Below are 20,066 nucleotides of genomic sequence, written 5' to 3'. Positions count from 1 at the left end.
AAAGAGCTGAGCAAGGGAAACCTGAGTTGGATTTTCCCTGAGCAGTACTTGAGCAGACCAAACCCTATGCCCTGTTGAGTCATCACAGGGGGTCCCATAGGTCCTGACAGAAGCAGAGAAAGAGGTTCATAGGCTCATCCAGTGAAGCTGGGGACCTTTAGCACTCAGATCTGTCCAGCTGACCAGTTTTCCCTAGTATGCAAACTCTCATATGACTTCAACCAGCAAAGTTTCTGAGGGTCTACAATCTTAAAGTAAGTTTCTCTTAAAGATACTTTAAGATCTGTAGTCTAAGGTCTGTGGTCTTAAAGAAAGAAGTGTGTTTCTCAGTGCTATGTTATTTGTTCTCATGTGGTTTCACAGACAACATGTTTTGAGAGTATTTACTTAACACTCCTTAACAAAAGAAGCTCTCATAGGCTTACACATCAAAAACAATTCTCATACAAGTGCACAGCGAGTATATGTGAAAGATTTATTTAACTCATTGATAACAGAAGCAGCAGGATGACAAAGCCAGTTAAAAGGAGAATGCAGGGAACATATGAATGCATAGACAATGAAAGAAACAGAAAGCTGGAAAAAGCCTACCAAATTCAATGCACGTGGTTTGTGTCCTACAGCGTGATGGTACCACAAACTTTGATGTTCTCTTCTCCACCAAGCGTCTGCATTCTCACTGGACAAAAATCATTGTCATCTCGATCAGAATAATATATGTGCATCTGATCAGTTTTCTACAAGTTATCATCTACCTTGGCAGAGTTGTAAAAATATCAAAATTGATGGTAAATGGTAAAATAAGCCCACTTAATCCAGATGACCCTGAGGGGGGCCTGTCAGAGAAAGCATGACAGTGAGGACATGTGCTCCTTTTTGTTCCTAACTTCCAGGATGTGGATAGTTTTTTTTAAGGAAATGGATTCTAAGTGGAAACATCAGTCTTTAGAAGAGAAACAGAAAATAAACATACTTAATTAACATGTCCATTAGTGACTCTCCCTCTTAGAAAATAAAACCTGGACTCACCCTAGGATGGAATTTGGATTCCACGAGCTGATGACTCTTCTGTGGCCCTCTCCATGTGCCCAGAGTGGTGCCCGGTCCTAGGAGAGAAGACACTCACGTGAGGGATTCCCTAAGGCTCAGCTCAGCGCTGTGGAAGGAGCCTGCCCTTTGGAGCTTGAGAGAGGCAGTTTCACATTCGGGTTCTAGCACTTTCCACAACACAGAAAAGTCTGAAAATGTCTCTCTGGGTCCAATATTCGTTGTAAAATGAAGATGATGATACTTACCTTGGAAGTTAAAAAGGAGATTAAATTAGGTAATATGTGAGAAGTTGCCCAGCATAGTGTCTGAAACACAGTGGGTACTAAAACAAATTTGACCTCTTTCTGAAATTCACAAGTACACAAATATAAATAAATCATTACTGTCATTATTTATAATGGCTAAATTTGTGAACAACCTAAAAGCTCAGTAATAGGGGACTGGTCAAATAGATGACGTACATTCATATAATGGAATGCAATGGCAGCTATTGACAATCCCAACAGTCATTGACTTGAAAAATATTCACAACTTGTTAAGTTAAAAGAGAAAAATCTGTGACTCCTCCAATCACGTTTTTGAAAGGAGAAGAAGGAAAAGCTCACTTGTGGATTCCCTTCATCCTTCTTTCCTGTCTGGTCCCTACCCTTTCACTACCTCGCCTTCCCATACATCTCCGGCTGACAGCATCTCTGATTCCAGGTGAGAAGCCTGGGGCTGGCATCTTCTCCAGCATCTCAAGCATCTTCTCCAGCATCTCAAGCATCTTCTCCATTCTGAGCAGCAGGGCAGTGGTAAAACAGGAGCGCCTGCAGGACGTGGTGGGAAGCTACCGCTATTGGGTCAACAACTACTTGGACCACAAATACAGGCCATGGCCTGTGAACCAGATCATCAGTTCTGCAAAGGAGAAGATTGGCGAGGAGACGGAATACAGTGTTCTGGGCAAGAACTGTGAGCACTTTGTCACCCTTCAGCAATATGGCAGGGTCTGCAGCAGGCAGGCAAGGCCCTCTTTGGGCTGATCCCTGTGCTTCCTGGAGGTCTGCTTGGGGTGGGAGTGAGCGGGCAGTACAGCCAGAGGGGAGAATCACTGTGAAGGACACAACATGGGCTCTTGGGGACCTGTTGGTCAAGAGGCAGCATCTCTGAGCTCAAATCTTGGATCTGCTTCTAAGCCACTGAGGGTCTTTGGACAGGTTACTTCCCCTCTAGGACTCAGTTTCCCCATCTGCAGAAGGAGGAGTTACATGGAGGACCTCTGGAGTCCTGACCAGCTCTGACCTTCTGGGATCCTTTGCCTCTAAGATCCACCCTGAAAGGCAGCTCCTGAAGCCCCCGGGTTGTCAGGGAGACTCTGGGCCAATTCAGGTCCGTGGCCCCAAAAGGCACTCAGGCAAGGCATGCTCAAGGTCAGGGGGCCTATGTAAGAGCTCAGGAACATTTTTATGTAAGATCTGGGGCACAACTTGTACCTCCTCCCCCTTAACAGTCTTCCAAATTTCTTATCTGAAAACACACAGCTAATAAGTGGCAGAAGCAAGATTCAAACCCCAAGCTGTCCCTCTCTAGAGTCTCTGCTGTTTCCTGCCACACTACATCACCTCCAGAGCTACCAGCCCAAGTGGTTGAGTGGATGGGGGGCCCTGCAAGAGATGCAGATGAGGGCAGGAGGAGCAGATTTGGGGAGAGAAATCAAGAGTTTGGACATGGTGATGGGATGTTTGAGGTGGCCAGTGTCAATGCAAATAGTCCATATTTCATCTATAAATCAAAACTGGGGTGAGTTTAATATATGAGCCAGTTTGGGGAAAACAACCTTCACCAAGGAAGGAAGCACTCTGAAGCATCGGGGTGTACAGAATGGTTATATGCCATCTTGGGACAAGGAACATACATCAAATATGACAGGAAGATGCCTTTTTTCACAGTCACGAGATGCTTTGCTGGCACAGCAGGTCAGTGGTCAGCAGGTCTGTGGTCATGAGATGAGGATGGTAGGTCAGTAACTAATCCTTACTTTCTGGGAAGAAATGTTTATCTATAAAGAAATGCTGATATGGGGGAGGCAGCATCCCTATCTTTGTAGGCATCATTTGTGGCTTTGGGACATTACAACTGTTTATAGCAGGTGTACAGTGCATGCTTGACAGTTCATGTCAGCCCTTTCTGGAAAAACAAGGTCAGGACGAGTTAGTTTTACACCAAATGACTTCCTCATATACTCCAATATATCTTATTGCTTGTCATTTATTTATCACTGGTTAGACATCTAGGTACAGATAGTGTAGCAGTTGGACATTTGAGTCTGGAGTTCAGGGCTGAGGTGGGGCTGGAAATGGAAGTTTCCAGGCTGCACTTGTAGACAGTACACAACGTACAGTGAACTAAAAGTGCCGTGGCTTCCCGAAACTTCCCCTCAGCTTCCCCCACAGCCCCTCCCTCGCAGGGGAGTTGCCCAGGCAGAACCCAGACCACAAAAAGTCCCCAGTCTCACCCCCGGAGCAGTGGGAGAAACCAAAAACAAAGCCTGCTCCCTACCCACCCCGAGTCAGGGACGAATGTCCTCACCCAGAAGCTCACACAAAATGAGTCCATCAGCCCATCCTGCAGGCTGTCAGGACAAGCCCAGACAAGCCCACCACTAAGTGGTCACGACTTCCCGTTGTCCAGGAAATGGGGCCTCTGGGACACAGCCAGCTCCCTCCCTGGGAGAGGACTCCAGGCTGGCCAGCTCAGAGGGAAGCTGAGAGGCCAGGCCCAAGGGAGGACAGGAGAATGAGCATGGATTCCAGGCCCTGGGGAGGGAGGGAGAAGTGCCTGGACTTGCTGTGGACTCTGAACACGGCTGCTCACTTCCAGGTGGAACAGGCGGTGGTTGGAGGAGAGGTGACCCTGGGACTGGGACTCCTGGGTGTCATTGGATATTCTCTTTTGAAGAAACGATATCAAAACCAAGTGACAGCCTCAAGGAGCCACAGGATCCTGCATTAGAAGCTGCTGTGGAGGCCAGAGGAGAGGGCCTCCCAAAGCAATTCTGTCTGCCTGACGATCTCACTTGGGCAGCATGTAGTTCCCTCCCTCGCTTTTCCTCTCTCACTGGCTGGAGGATGGGCTAATTGTACCAAGACTGAAGAATCGATACATCTATCTATCTGTCCCTTCAGAAAGGATTTCAACTGTGTTTTTGTAGACTTCTGACCCAGAAAGGAAGAACATACCATTGACTCAGCGCCTGTTGGTACTCCCAGCAATGTCTAGCTGTGTGACCTTTGGGAAGCTCTTGAGTCTCAGGGCCTCAGCTCCTTCTCTGAGATGGGGGTCATGATCCACTTCACAGTGATGTCACGGGGATCAAATAAGATGATGTGTAGAAGACCGGTGCACGATGTCCAATACCTGGCGGGTACTCAGTGGATTGTCTACATCATTCCGTGCACACTGACCGTTATTGTAATTAGACATCATCTCAGGGTGCAAAAGAAAAAAATTTAATTATGTTCCACTCTAGTCACGTTATCTGGTGCATATATCCCCTGACAACACATAGACATCTCCCAGCATCTTCTTAATGACCTCCTTCTGTCAGCCCTCCTTTTCAGAAAGTATCTTTCTTTTTTAACTCCAAAGACTAGTCCTCACCCATCTGTGACTACCAGAACGAATTATATTATCTTTCCATGACCACACTGCCATGGCTCAAGCTGCCCCTGGGTTGAATGCTGAAAATTAGCCCCCTCAGTCTTTAAGGCTGTGAATACTCTGTATCATGCCAAGTGGGGGCTACGTCATCATACATCTGTCCAAACCTATAGAATATACAGCACCCAGAGTGAACCCTAACGTCAACTACGGCCTTTGGGTGACTATGATGTGTCAATGTTGGTTGACACATCTGCCCTGGGATGAGACTCAGGCTCCCAGGAGCTCTTAAGCGGACAAAGACTGGTGCTGGCTCTGCCCCACCCCTGGGTGCCCCTGTACCAGGGGTGTCACTTATGCTGGGCTCACCCACAGTCCCTTCCCAGTGAAACTGCCTCTGTATCAGGTTGGAACTATGTGACCCTGCCCCATCAGGCAGAGCTGATTGGCCTACTAGGGGTCGCCTGACCCAATGGCAGCCAATCTGTAGGCCGAAATAGGATGTGGCAAGCTGAGCTGATCAGATTCTCTCTCCCGAAGGCAGCTGGAGAGATGGAGCTGAGCTGATGCAGGAAGAGAAACCACAGGAGGGCATGTGGGATCAAAGACTTGAGGGTTGGCTGAGTCACATTCATGGCTGGCAATCTTCAACACAATTCCAGCCACTGAGGTCCCGGGCGCTGAAAGGCCAGTGGTTCCTGTTCTTGTCCATCATAGATCTGTCCACCCCCGCCCCTCCTGTATCCTCACACCATATGAAGAACACAGCCCTCCAAGAAAAAAAACAAGAAAAGCAGTGAATGGCCAGGACCCACTTCCATGTAGCTGGGAAGGAGCCTGTATTTGTCAGCTTGGGCTGTGTGATATGATTTATAACAAGAAATATATATGTGGTCTTAATTCCCATTTCTAGCACACAGCTCCTAAAACCCTTGGAATTTTATTTTTATTGCGGACATATTGGCTTTTAACATTGTGTAAATTCCAGGTGTACATTATTACATTTCAGTTTCTGTATAGATTGCATCGTGTTCACCACCAATAGTCTAGTTTGCATCCATCACCTTACACATGTGCCCCTTTACCCCTTTTGCCCTCCCCCCATTTGCCCATCAGCCATTTTTCCTCTGATAAGCACTAATCTGTTCTCCCCATCTATACGTTTGTTGCCTTCCACATATGAGTGAAATCATGCAGTATCTGTCTTTCTCTGTCTGGTTTATAATGCCTTCAAGGTCCATCTATGTTGTTGCAGGTGGCACAATTTTGACTTTTTTGGCTGACTAGTATTCCATTGTATATATATACACCATATCTTCTTTATCTATTCATCTGTAGAAGGGCACTTGGGTTGCTGCCACATCTTGGCTGTTGTGAATAATGCTGCAATGAACATAGGGGTGCATAAATCTCTTTGGATCATTGATTTCAAGTTCTTTGGATAACTACCCAGTGGCAGGATAGCTGGATCATATGATATTTCTTATTTTTAATTTTTTGAGAAATCTCCATACTGTTTTCCATAGTGGCTGCACCAGCTTGCATTCCCACCAGCAGTGTATGAGCATTCCCTTCTCTCCACATCCTCTCCAACATTCCTTGTTTTTTTGTCTTGGTAATTCTAGCCACTCTGACCAGAGTGAGGTGATATCTCATTGTAGTTTTGATTTGCGTTTCCCTAATAATTAGTGATGTTTAGCATCATTTCATGTGTCTGTTGGCAATCTGTATATCTTCCTTGGAAAAATGTCTGTTCATGTCCTCTGCCCATTTTTTGATTGGGTTGTTTATTGTTTTGTTGTTGTTGTTGAGTTGTATGAGTTCTTTATATATTTTGGAGATCAACCCCTTGTCTGATAAATGATTTTCAAATATTTTCTCCCAGTTGGTGGGTTGTCTTTCCATTTTGCTCATGATTTTCTTTGCTTTTCAGAAGCTTTTTAGTCTGATATAGTCCCATTTGTTAGCTTTTTTTTTTGTTTCCCTTGCCCAAGTAGACATGGTATTCAAAAAGATCCTTATAAGGCTGATGTCAAAGAGAGTACTGCCTATATTTTCTTCTAGGAGCTTTACAATTTCAGGTTTACATTCAACTCTTTAATCCATTTTTGAGTAAATCTTTTTGCATGGTGCAAGATAGTGGTCTACTTTGATTCTTTTGCATGTGGTTGTCCAGTTTTCCACACACCGTTTATTGAAGAGACTTTCCTTTCTCTGTTGTATGTTCTCAGTTCCTTTGTCAAAGATTAGCTGTTCATAGATGTGTGGTTTTATTTCTGGGCTTTCAATTCTGTTCCAGTGATCTGTTTGTTTTTGTGCCAGTACCATGCTGTTTTGATTACTATACCTTTGTAGTAGGTTTTGAAGTCAGGGATTGTGATGCCTCCAGCTTTGTTCTTTTTTCTCAGGATTGCTTTGACTATTCAGAGTCTTTTGCTGTTCCATATAAATTTTTATATGGATTTTTTGTTCTATTTCTGTAAAGAATGTCATTGGACTTCTGATTGAGATTGCATTGAATCTGTAGATTGCTTTGGGTAGTGTGGACATTTTAACTGTGTTTATTCTTTCAACCTATGAACATGGAACATCTTTCCATTTCTTTATGTCTTCTTCAATTTCTTTCAATAATGTCTTATAGTTTTCAGTGTATAGGTCTTTCACTTCTTTGGTTAAGTTCATTCCTAGGTATTTTATTCTTTTGGTTATGATTGTAAATAGGATTGTATTTTTAATTTCTCTTTCTGCTACTTGGTTGTTAGCTTATAGAAATGTAACCAATTTTTGTATGTTGATTTTGTATCCTGCGACTTGACTGTATTCACTTATTGTTTCTAAAAGTTTTTTAGTGGATTCTTTAGGGTTTTATATATATATAAAATCATGTCATCTGCAAAGAGTGACATGATTTTCCAATTTGATCCCTTTTATTTCTTTTTCTTGCCTGATTACTCTGGCTACGATTTCCAATACTATGTTAAATAAGAGTGGTGACAGCGGGCATCCTTGTCTGGTTCCTGTTCTTAGAGGGATAGCTTTCAGTTTTTCTCCACTGAAAATGATATTAGCTGTGAGTTTGTCATATATGGTCTTTATTATGTTGAGGTATTTTCCTTCTATGCCCATTTTATTTAGAGTTTTTATCATAAATGGATGCTGTAACTTGTCAAATGCTTTCTCTGCATCTATTGAGATGATCATGTGATTTTTATTCTTCATTTTGTTATGCAGTGTATCACATTGATAGGTTTGCAGATGTTGAACCATCTCTGCATCCCTGGAATAAAACCCACTGGATCGTGAGGTATGATCTTTTTAATGTATTGTCATATTCGATTTGCTAGTATTTTATGAGGATTTTTGCATCGATGTTCATCAGTGATATTGGCCTGTAATTTTCTCTTTTTGTGTTGTCGTTGTCTGGTTTTGGTATCAGTATAATGTTGGCTTCGTAGAATGAGTTAAGAAGCCTCCCCTCCTCTTCAATTTTTTGGAAGAGTTTGAGAAGGATAGGTATTGAGTCTTCTTTGAATGTTTGGTAGAATTCACCAGGGAAGCCATCTGGTCCTGGACTTTTATTTTTTGGAGGGTTTTTGATTGCTGTTTCGATCTCTTTACTGGTGATTGATCTATTCAAATTCTCTCCTTCCTCTTGGTCCAGTTTTGGAAGGTTGTATGTTTCTAAGAATTTATCTATTTCTTCTAGATTATCCACTTTGTTGGCGTATAGCTTTTCATGGTATTCTCTTATTATCTTTTGTATTTCTGAGGTGTCTGTTGTAATTACTCCTCTTTCATTTTGGATTTTATTTATTTGAGCCTTCTCTCTTTTTTTCTTGGTGGGTCTAGCTAAGGGTTTGTCAATGTTGTTTATCTTTTCAAAGAAACAGCTCTTGGTTTCATTAATTTTTTCTATTGTTTTTTAGTCTCTATTTTGTTTATTTCTGCTCTGATTTTTATTATTTCCTTCCCTCTGCTAATTTTGGGCTTTGTTTGTTCTTCTTTTTCCAGTTCCTTTAGATGCACTGTTAGATTGTTTATTCTGGATTTTTCTTTTTTGTTGAAGTAGGCCTGAATTGCTAGAAACTTCCCTCTTAGATCCACTTTTGCTGTATCCCATAGATTTTGGCATGTCGTATTTTCATTTTCATTTGTCTCCAGGAATTTTTTTATTTCTCCTTTTATTTTTTCATTGACTTCATCATTGTTCAGTAGCATTTTGTTTAATCTCCACAGTTTTGTGGCTTTTCTGATTTTCTTCCTGTAGTTGATTTCTAGTTTCATACTTTTGTGGTCAGGAAAGATGCATGGTATTATTTCAATCTTCTTAAATTTATTGAGACTTGTTTTGTGGCCTAATATCAATCCTGGAGAATCTTCCATGTGCATTTGAAAAGACTGTGTATTCTGTGGTTTTTGGATGGAATGTTCTGTATATATCTACTAAGTCCATCTGGTCAAATGTGTCTTTTAAGACCAGTGTTTCCTTATTGATCTTCTGTTTGAATGATCTATCTATTGATGTAAGTTGAGTGTTAAAATCCCCTACTATTATTGTGTTACTGTATATTTCTCCTTTTATGTCTGTTAATAATTGCTTTATATATTTAGGTGCTCCTATGTTGGGTGCATAGATATTTACAAGTGTTACATCTTCTTGATAGATTGTTCCCTTTGTCATTATGTAGTGTCCTTCTTTGTCTCTTGTTACAGTTTTTGTTTTAAAGTCTATTTTGTCTGATATAAGTATTGCTACCCTTGCCTTCCTTTCTTTGCCATTTGCATAGAGTATCTTTTTCCATCCTTTCACTTTCAGTTTGTGAGTGTCTTTAGGTCTGAAGTGTGTCTCTCGTATGCAGCATATATATGAGTCTTGTTTTTTAATCCAATTGGCCACCCTATGCCTTTTGATTGGAGTATTTATTCTATTGACACTTAAAGTAGCTATTGATAAATATGTATTTCTTGCCATTTGGTTACCTTTTTTCTGGGTGTTTTAGTAGTTCTTCTCTGTTCCTTTCTTTTTCTCTTTCTCTCTTCCCTTGTGGTTTGATGGCTTCCTTTAGTAATACGTTTGCTTTCTTTCATCTTACTTATTTGCTTACTTATTATGGGTTTCTGGTGTGTGATTACCATGATGATCCTGTATAATATTCTATGTATAACAGTCTATATTGAGTTGATAGACTCTTCAGCTTGACCTCTTTCTAAAAGTTCTACTTTTTCACTCCCGTCCTCCCACATTTTATGTCTTTGAAATTATATCTAATCTCTTCTCTTGTGTGTATCTATCCATTTACCCTCTTATCATTGAAATAGGTAATTTTAGCACTTTTGTCTTTTAACCTTCATATTGTCTTCATGGGTGGTTGATCTGCTACCTTTACTATATTTTTACCTTTACCAGTGATTTTATTGCCTGTTTTTTTAATTTTGGGTTTTCTTTTGATAATTTTTGTACCCATATTTGTGCTCATCACTTTCCTGCTTAAATAAGCCCCTTCAGAATTTCTTGTAGAACTGGTTTCTTGGTGATAAACTCCTTTAATTTTTGTTTGTCTGGGACGCTCTTTATCTCTCCCTCCATTCTGAATGACAGCCTTGCTGGATAGAGTATTCTTGGCTGTATGTTTTTTCCTCTCAGCACTTTAAATATGTCATGCCATTCTCTTCTAGGCTGTAGGGTTTTGACTGAGAAGTCCGCTGATAGCCTCACGGGATTTCCTTTGTATGTCACTTGTTGTCTTTCTCTTGCCGCTTTTAGGATTCTCTCTTTAACTTTAATTTTGTCATTTTAATTACAATGTGTCTTGGTGTGGACCTCTTTGGGCTTATCTTGTTTGGAGCTCTCTGTGCTTCCTGTACCTGGATGTCTGTTTCTTTCCTTAAGTTAGTAAAATTTTCAGCTATTATTTCTTGAAATAGATTTTCTGCCCCTTTGTCTCTCTCTTCTCCTTCTGGGACACCCATAATACGAATGTTAGTGTGCTTAATATTGTCCCAGGGTTCCCTCAGACTGTTGCCATTCTAATTCTTTTTTCTTTTATCTGTTCAGCTTGGGTGATTTCCTCTAATCTTTCATCAGCTCGCTATTCCATTCTTCTATATCATCTACTCTGCTATTGAGACCCTCTAGTTAATTTTCATTTCCAGTATTGGATTCTTCATTTCTGATTGATTCTTTTTTATATGTTCCAATTCTTTGTTGAGGATCTCAGTGCACTCATCTAGTCTTCTCCCAACACCTGGGAGCATCCTTATGAGTTTTTATTTGAACTCTTTGTCAGGTAGGTTGCTTATTTGTGTCTCATTTAGTTCTTTTTCTAGGATTTTGTCCTGTTCCCTTGCTTGGAATGTATTATTTTGTCTCCTCATTATGCCTCTTTCTCTGTGCTTATATATATATGTATTAGGTGAGTTGGTTGTGTCTCCTGATCTTGGAGAAGTGGCCTTATGTAAGAGATGCCTTTTGAAGCCCAGCAGTGTGCTTCCTTCTCATCACCAGTCTAAATGATCCAGGCGTGACCCCTTTGTGGGTTACTTGTGCCCTCCTGCTGTGGCAGGGTTGCTGTTAATGCAGGTACCCAGGAAGTCTAGTCTTTCCCTCCCTGGCCATCTGTTTGTAAATCTGGTTGGGGAGCCTCAGGACCACTGGCTACAAGGTCTAACAGCATAGTCCCGTTGCAGTTTTCCTGTTAATCAGGTAGGTACCCAGTGTAGCTGGTTGCTAGGTTCAGGGGCTTAGAGCTGCTAAAGGCCTCATGCCTACAAGGCTGTTGTCAGTTCTCTTAGGGGTGCAGCTGAGTGAGACTGGCCCTAGGCATGGGAGCACTCAACTCTTTCAGGCTTTGGAAGGTGGGGCTGAGCCTTTGTATGGCTATTTGTGAAGCAAATAGACTTCTGCTGCTGATAAGCCCTACCTCCCGCAGGCCCACACACACCATCAACACAGTCCTGGTCCATGCACACTTCCCAACCCCCTGGAGTATACCCCAATGCCCCACTGCAGAGGCCCCCACCTCTCCACCAGTGCCCTCCACAGTTCACCTAGTCCTCGCATAGGCCCTGTCCCACAGAGGCTGACACACTCGCCTGCCTGTAGAGGATCAAGGCACCCAGTCAATGCAGGCCAACAAGTAGCCTGAGGGCTTGCTGTTGGGTGGGGCCAGTCCATAGGGCAGGGTGCCTGTCCTGGCTGAACTGGATTAAATCTGCACTCTAGTGGGTGTGGCAGACCCTTGGGCTAAAAGGCCAGGGGAAGAACTTCCATGGTGTCTCCCAGGGTCTGTGTCACCATGCCTGGACCAGGTGACGACAATGGCCACCACGAATGTCTCAGTCTCTGGAGAGGTCTCTCATCTCACCGAGATGCACCTGGAGCCTACCAGTGAGTCTCTTTTCACCAAAGGACTGTCAGCCTTCTTTCTGGTGATTTTGTGTTGCTCTTTGAGCTGGGTGAGTTTGTGCATAGGCCCTTTAAGACCCAACTTTTTTTGGCTTTTGTCTGATAGCTTTTCTGGGGGTATTCCCTGCTGCATTTAATAGCCAGCAAAGCCAGATAGCAAGACCCTCATCTCAGTTGTGTTGAATCTGAAGCATGCTTATATCAGTATAGGGCCCCTGCTCAGGACCTCACTCCTCCAGGGACGGCTGCATACCTTAGGGTGGCTCCCACCTGCCTGACTGAGAAACCCCAATGCTCGTGAAGATGACTTTTTTTCTCTCCAGAAGGAATTTCTGCCTCAGTTAGGACTGTCCCTTTTTGTGACGGTTCTTTTTATCCAGTTTTCAGTTTTCTATCCAGGATAATTTTTCCAAAAATAATTGCAACCTGGGTTGTGTTCATGGGAGGAGATGAGTTCAGAGCCTGCCTATGCCACCATCTTGACGAGATAGCACTAAGTTGTATATATTTAATTGTAAAAGGTCATAAAGGGAAAGGTCAGCCTCCATATCCCCCACTTCCAACCCCCAACCACCCATTTCCCCCCTTTAGAGGAAAACATCAGTTTCTTGGTATCCTTCCAGAAATATCTTAGACTATGCATACTTTTAAATGAGCTTTGTTAAATCTTATATCTATATAGGAGAATATCTGTAAGTGTAAGATGTAAGAAATAACAATGAAACACCATGTAGCAACAACCTAGTTGAAGAAATAGAAAATATTCAGGATCTTAAATAAGTCCCATGACACAAGAAAATCTGTACACAGATGTTCATAACAGCATTGTTTATAATTATAGAAAGGTGGACAGAACCCAATCGTCCATCGACTGATGATAAACAAAATGGGGTATGTTGATACAATGGAATATTATGTGGCCATAAAAAGGAAGGAAGATTCATTCTACAACATGGAAGATTCTCGAAAGCATGCTAGTGCAAGAAACCAGTTCCCAAAGCCGCATATTACAAGATTCTATTTATATGTAATGTCCAGATACTACAATGGGAAAATATATAGAGACAAAACACAGATTAGTGATTGTTTAGGGCTGAGGGGGTTAGCGAGGCTGGGGGATGACAGGTAAGGGGTATGGATTTGTTTTTGAGGTGACGAAATGTTCTAAACTTCATTGCAGTGATGGTTTCACAACTCTGAAGATACTAAAAACCACTGAATTGTACACTTTGAATGTGTGAACTGTATGTTGTGTGAATCATTTCTCCAGAAAGCTGTTATAAACAAACATTGGCCCCATGTTCCTCTGCCTTCTAATATGGTTGTAACCATTCTCCTGAATTTTGTGTCCTTTACTGTCTTGCTTTTTGAAAACATTTACACATGTAAATATATCCCTTTACAATATATGTTAGGTTGCATTTTCTGAATTTGGTAAAAACAGAATCAAAAATCACGCATTCCACATTATTTTTGCTCCAGATTAAGTTCCATGTTGATGGTCTGTAGCCACTGTTCATTCGTGTTCCCGATATTCCCGCTGTAGAATGCAGCACAGTTTAATTATCCTGCGTCCTGTCAATGAGCAGCGCGGGTTCTCCCAGCGTGTCGCCATTACTGACCAAACTGCCAGGAGCATCCTCGCGCAAGCCTCCTGGTGCACCTGGAGGCTCTTCTCTAGGCAGACGCTTTCACACTCTTGTGACCAAGACCCACAGTGAGAAATACATTTCACAATGCGTCAGGATATACATAGACTTGAAGGATGTAAACAAAAGTCTTACCAAAAATTTACCAAAAAACTAGATGAGATACACTCTGATAAATTCTATTCTCTATCATTCTGTTTCATTTAATGTTTTTAGTAATATTGACTGTTACTCACTAAATTGACATTATCACTCAAGGGTCCCAAACCAGAGTTGCTGGGCGGTACGGTACGGCTGTCTCCAGCTTCATTAGAGAAAGGATGCAACATGAAGCTTCCTACCGGCAGCAGACCAGAATGGCAATTGCTCAACATCTTTTTCAATATTTGTCAGCACGGTAGCTGTAGCACAGGATCTTTTAATTCACATTTCTATAATTGCTTATGAAGTGCCCCACTTTGTCACAAGTTTATTGAAGGTTTGTATTTACTCCTCTGTGGAGGGGCCATTAACATATTTGTCTACTTTTCTGTTGGGTTGTTTGTCTTTTTTCTTATCGATTTGCGTGTTATTTATATGTTAGGAATACTAATCCTTTGTCAGTTTTTGTGTTACAAACATCTAGTGTTCCCTTGCCTTCTCATTTACTTTTATGGTGTATTTTGATAAACAGATATTCTTATTCGATGGAATCAGATTTATCTTTTTGTGCTTTACTTTCTTTTTGTCCTTTTTTGGGGGGTGTGTGCTTATGAACTACAGCAATGTCATAAAGATCTTCCCTTCTAAAAATTTTTTATTTTTGCCTGTGATGGTTAATTTTATGAGTCAATTTGACTGGCCTAAGGGATGTCCTCTAGCCTGGGGTAACACATTATTTCTGGGTGTGCCTGTGAGGGTGTTTCTGGAAGAGAACAAACATTTGAACTAGTAGGCTGAGGACAGAACATCACCCTCTCCAGTGTGGGCAGGCATCATCCAATCTACTGAGGGCCCCAAATAGAACAAGGAAGGCGGAGGAAGGACAAATGCTTTCATCTTGAGCTGGGATTGCCATCTTCTCCTGCCCTCAGACATGGGAGCTCCTGGTTCTCCAGCCTTTGGACTCCAGGGCTTCAACCATCCGCTCCCCTGGTTCTTGGGCCTTTGGACTCAGACTGAATTACACCACCAGCTTTCTTGGTTCTCTCCTTGCAGATGGCAGATCATTGGACTTCTTGGCCTCCATACAGTGTGAGCCAATTCCTACAATACATCTCCTCATATCTCCTATTGGTTCTGTTTCTTTGGGGAACCCTGACTAACACATTGCCTTTCACATTTAAGTCTGAAATCCTCCCCAAACTGACTGTTTCTGTACAGTGCAGAGTCCATATGGCTACCCAGTTGCTTGAGTCCCATTTATTGGTTGAGGATCAGCAAACCATGGCCCACAGACCAAATCCAGCCCTCCACCTGTTTCCATACAGCCTGGTAGCTAAGAATGGTTTTGCATTATTAGATGTTTGAAAAAAAAAAATCCCAAAAAGGCTAATAGTAATTCATGACACATGAAAAGTGCATGAAATTTAAATCTTGGCGCACATAAAGTTATGTTTTTGGCTTTTTTATAAATAAAGTTTTATTGGATACACAGCCGTGTATTACAATACATAGACGAGTATTGCCTTGGGCTGCTTTCACGCTACAACAGCAGAGTTGAATTGCTGCATTGGACGCCTTGAGGCCCACAAAGCCTAAGATGTTTACTCCCTGGCTCTTTACACACACAGTTGCCAGCCCCTGAGTAATTCTCCTTCCCCACAGATCTGCAGAGCCACCTCTGTTGTGAATTAAGGGCTCATATATTTGCGGGTCTGTTTTGGTGGCTGCACTCTCTTCCTCTCTCAGCTTAACTCTCCCTGCACCAAAAATGCACTATCTCATCACAGTGATCATGGATAATAAATCTTAATGTTTCAGAGCACAAGTCTCCCTGCCTGGTGTTCCTTCGTGGTGATCAAAAAAGATAACCCTCTCTCTTTACTTTTTCCATATTCATTTTAGAATCTGGTTGCAAATGCCAGGAAAGACCCTATTGGGATTAGGTTTGGAATTGCATTGAATCTACAGGTGAATTTGGGAAGAAACTGACATACTCATGATATTGAGGTTTCCTATCCATGAATAATGTATCTCTAACCATTTGTTAGATTTTCTTCAATCTCCTTCAATATTTTCTCCATAGAGACCTCACGCATGGGCTGCTTGAATGTTTGGTAAAACCTGCCTATAAAACCATCTGGGCATGCCATTTCTTTGTGGGGAAAATGTTCATTACAGATTTAATTCCTTTAACGGCAACAGGATTTCAATCTTCTTAAATTTATTGAGGCTTGCCATGTTTCGCACCAGATGGTCTATCTTTGAGAATGATCCATGTGCACTTGAGAAGAACATATATTCTGCTCTTTTTGGATGGAATGTTCTATATATATCTATTAAGTCCATCTCATCAAGTGTTTCATTTAAATCTACTATTTCCTTGTTGACTTTTTTTCTGGACGATCTGTTCATTGATGTGAGTGGGGTGCTGCTGAGGTCCCCTACTATTATTATGTTGCTCTTAATTTTTCCCTTTAGGTCTGTTAATAATTGCTTTATGTACTTTGGTGCCCCTGTGTTAGGGGCATGTATATTAATAAGTGTTACGTTCTCTTGGTGGAATGTCCCTTTTCTCGTTATATAGTGCCCCTCTTTGTCTCTCATTGTCTTTTTAAACTTGAAGTCTGCTTTGGCTGATAAAAGTATGGTAATTCCTGCTTTATTTTGTTGGCCATTAGCTTGGAGTATTGTCCTCCATCCCTTCACTCTAAGCCTATGTTTGTCTTTGGAGCTGAGATGCGTTTCCTGGAAGCAGCATATTGTTGGGTCTTGTTTTTTAATCCACCCAGCTACTCTGTGTCTTTATTGGAGAATTGAATCCATTTACATTTAGGGTGATTATTGATATCGAGGGCTTAATACTGCCATTTTATCTCTTGTTTTCTGGTTGTTCTATGTTTCCGCTGTTTCTCTTCCTTTGTATTTCTGACTGCCATTTCACTTTGGTGGTTTCCTGAGGGAGATTTCTCAGTTTTCTCTCTTTTTGTGAATTGTGGCTGTGCTCTGATATTTTGTTTAGTGGTTAACTGTGAGGATCGTATGAAAGATATTTGCGATGAGATAGACTTTACGTGTTCCCTCTTTGGGGGCTCAGCAGCACTGTGAGCGCACAGGCGCGTGGGGCCTGGGCTGTGTTTACCCCAGTGTGTAGACCTGCTGCAGTCTCTGCCTGAGGTCTTAGGGGCCACTGCTTGGCAGGCAGGGCTCACTCCCTGGAACCCAGGCTAGGGCTGCTCCTAGGCGGCACAGGGGCATGGTGGGCTCCCCCTCCTCCCTGGGAGAGTGAGAGTGATCACAGGCACGGGCAAGGATTACCACTGCCTCCTCCTACAGTTGCCCTTGGCATGTTCCCACTTTCAGCACGTTTGCATGCCAGGTTGGAAAGCATTCGTGTGTGTGCACATGGCTGCCAGGGGAGAGCAGAGCATGCTCACTTACCTCTGCCACTTCCCTGGGGTCCAGTCCATCCAGTTGATGTATAGCTGTGTGTGTCTCTCAGGCATCCTGTGGTGCTGTGTGGGCTTCCTCCATTGGTCAGTGGATGTCCATTTAGTTGTAGTTCAAAAGGGGGACAGACAAAGGGAACAGCTCACTCCGCCATGTTGCTGATGTCATCCCCAAATGCTTCATTCCTATGAGAACTCTGGAATGTAGACAGGATAGAGGGGTGAAGAACAGCAGACTGGCTAATAACTGGTCAGAAGTCACACAGCTGGTCTATTGGGCACCAGAGTCAGAACCAGCTCTTATGTCTTGGCCAGTGCGCGTTCCCAGAGTTCTCCATTGGCCATCCTCGTGAACACAGTTCCCCAAGTGAGCAGTGATGTCCCAGGAGGAAAAACAGCACCCTGCGTTCAAATTCTGATGCCTCAACAAGCTTAAATTTCATGGGTTTAGGTGAATTCAGGGAGCTCACATGGAAAGGTATGGAATTACATCAACCTAGCAGGGTGCTTGTGAGAACCTATGAGTCAAAATCACTAAAAATGACTCATACTGAGTCGGAACCCAATAAATGATGGCTCTTACTAGTATTGTGAGAAATAATTTGTTGGCTCCACTGATGTTGTCAGCGCTCCCTCCCCCAGCACGAGCAGAACCCTGGAAAATGAGGCCTCTTGCCAAAGGTGTCTCACCTGTGGGACCTAGCACAGATCAGTGAGGAAGGGCTCACCTTGCTTTCCACACAGGGGCGTACTCCATTCGTTTACCAAATTTCTCTTTTACAGAACTGATGCTCACATCCGCGGGCCAGGGTCTGTATTATACGTAGTCCAGGGCCTTGTTGACCTGGTTGCTTAAAGATGAAGAACTCACCTGGGAATCACAGACTGTGAGACTCTCAGCTCCAGACAGTATCAGGGTGCAGGGCAGACAGAGGAGGGAAAGGAGCAGGACAGGGAGCTCCAGGCTCACCTTTCAGGTGCTCCACTGCCACACGTTGTCTTTCTCTCTCACTATGTATGGGATTCAACGATTCAATGAATCCTGCTCTTTTCATTTGATTATTCTGAAGGAGGCAGCTCTTCTTAACTACCTCCTTTGTGCCAGGCCCCATGCTGGTGGTTGACATGCTATCTCATTTCATCCCTTCCTCATCGCAAAGGGGTAAGTGTTATCTTCCCTTTATCAAACTGTCTCTTGAGCCTCAGGGGGATGGAGCAGCACACCCAGGTCTCTGCTTAGATGTTATGGAGCCAGGATTTGGAACCAGGACTCACAAACTCTGAAGGGCCTGCTCTCTCCATGGAGCCAGGCTGACACTGTGCGGACCTTTTGAAAACAAGTTGTGTTTGGGACACATGAGAGGTTTTACCAAAAAAAAAGCAACACAAGTGATGTACAAAAAATTCCATCCTATAGGGAATAAAGGTCCAGAGTCTTTTATTTCCAAGGAATCCAAGGTTCTTGGTAGGAAACAATACAGTATTACAGTTCAGTGCGCACATGTTCATGCTTCTAAACTCAAGGGCTGATAGTTAAACTGAAAATCCTTTCCTATTTGCAGGGGCCAGATGGACCTCATTCTCATCTCCCATGTAGATGGTCCAGTGCTCATACCCACTCCAAAAAGTGTCAACCAGCTCTCCAGGTGTGGCGTTTGGCTTGCCTGTGACAGAACTACCAGATGTACATGAACTGGAGCCCCAGCCCCTCTAAGAGAGTAGCTTCTTTTGGTGAAGTGGTGATGCTGCAGCTTCATCTCATGGGAAATCAGGGAGATGGGAGCACTTGTCACATGAGGGAAGCCAGGTCCCCCTGTCACCCTCATGGCATCCCCTTTGTGGAGGCCCTGGAGACCTGAGCCCAAGGACCCACCCGCTCACCCCTCCTCCCCCACCACCCAAGATGAGGGGAAGGAGGAAGGGTGCAGGGAGTGTGCCTGCTGAGTACGCTTTCATTCCGTTGTGTGTTCACATGCACGTGCCTGTGTGGATGTGTTAGTGTTATTGCACTGAGTTTCTAGAATATCAGATAAAATAGTAATCAAGACCCAAAGCATTAATAAGAATAACCGAGGATGCTTCCTGATCATACAATGTTACCTCGGTGTCCCCATTTTTACCCTCTCTGCTTCCAACACCTATGTAACCATTCCCTGTATTAAATTCCACTGTTTGAAATACCCAATGTGTTCCTGAGTGGACAGTGACATGGAGAGCTGGCTCTGCCTTATCCGAATAAGGAACACAGACCACATTCTCATTTCCCACATTCATGACCCAGTGCCCTTTGTCAGAACATAAAATTTCAATCAGCTCTCTAGAATTTGGCTCTGGTACGCTGTTGATTATGTGAAAAAATGGGTATAGATAAATCTGAGGAGTCTCTGGAAATGTCAGCTCCCCTGGCTGAAGTGGATCTGTGGCTCAGTGACAGGAAGGAGAAAATGCTCCTCGCAGATAGGATCGTTCCCCACTGTCCCAGTTAGTGCCCACTAATGGCTGAGACTGGAAAAGATCCCCTCGGGGACAGAGGGAGTGAAGGGGTTTTCTGGATGTGTAACCCGTTGTGGCCCTGGGATGACCATATGTCTAGAGTATGTGTTTTGAGTGACTGTGTCCATGTGTGTCTGAGTGGATGTGCAACGTCCACCAGCACAGATGTGAGCGGACACCTGCAGGGTGTCACTGAGCTCCTTGTTGGTCCCACCTGGATGAACTAGAGCTTATTTG

General features: G+C 43.1%; 1 protein-coding gene across 1 annotated transcript in view; it reads left to right on the top strand.

Moving 5' to 3' along the window:
* LOC103543730 (phospholipase A and acyltransferase 4-like) overlaps positions 1 to 6,111 on the top strand; it is a 29,971-nt gene extending 23,860 nt beyond the window's left edge. The window contains exon 4 of the mRNA XM_008510591.2: positions 1,753 to 6,111. Coding sequence (XP_008508813.2) covers positions 1,753 to 2,075 — 323 coding nt within the window. The 3' untranslated portion in view covers positions 2,076 to 6,111. The remainder of the gene's footprint in view (positions 1 to 1,752) is intronic.
* Positions 6,112 to 20,066: the final 13,955 nt, after the last annotated feature.

The sequence above is a fragment of the Equus przewalskii genome, unplaced genomic scaffold (assembly GCF_037783145.1).
Source record: "Equus przewalskii isolate Varuska unplaced genomic scaffold, EquPr2 contig_11470, whole genome shotgun sequence".
In the NCBI taxonomy this organism is placed as follows: domain Eukaryota; kingdom Metazoa; phylum Chordata; class Mammalia; order Perissodactyla; family Equidae; genus Equus; species Equus przewalskii.
This window is presented reverse-complemented; position numbering and strand designations above follow the sequence as displayed.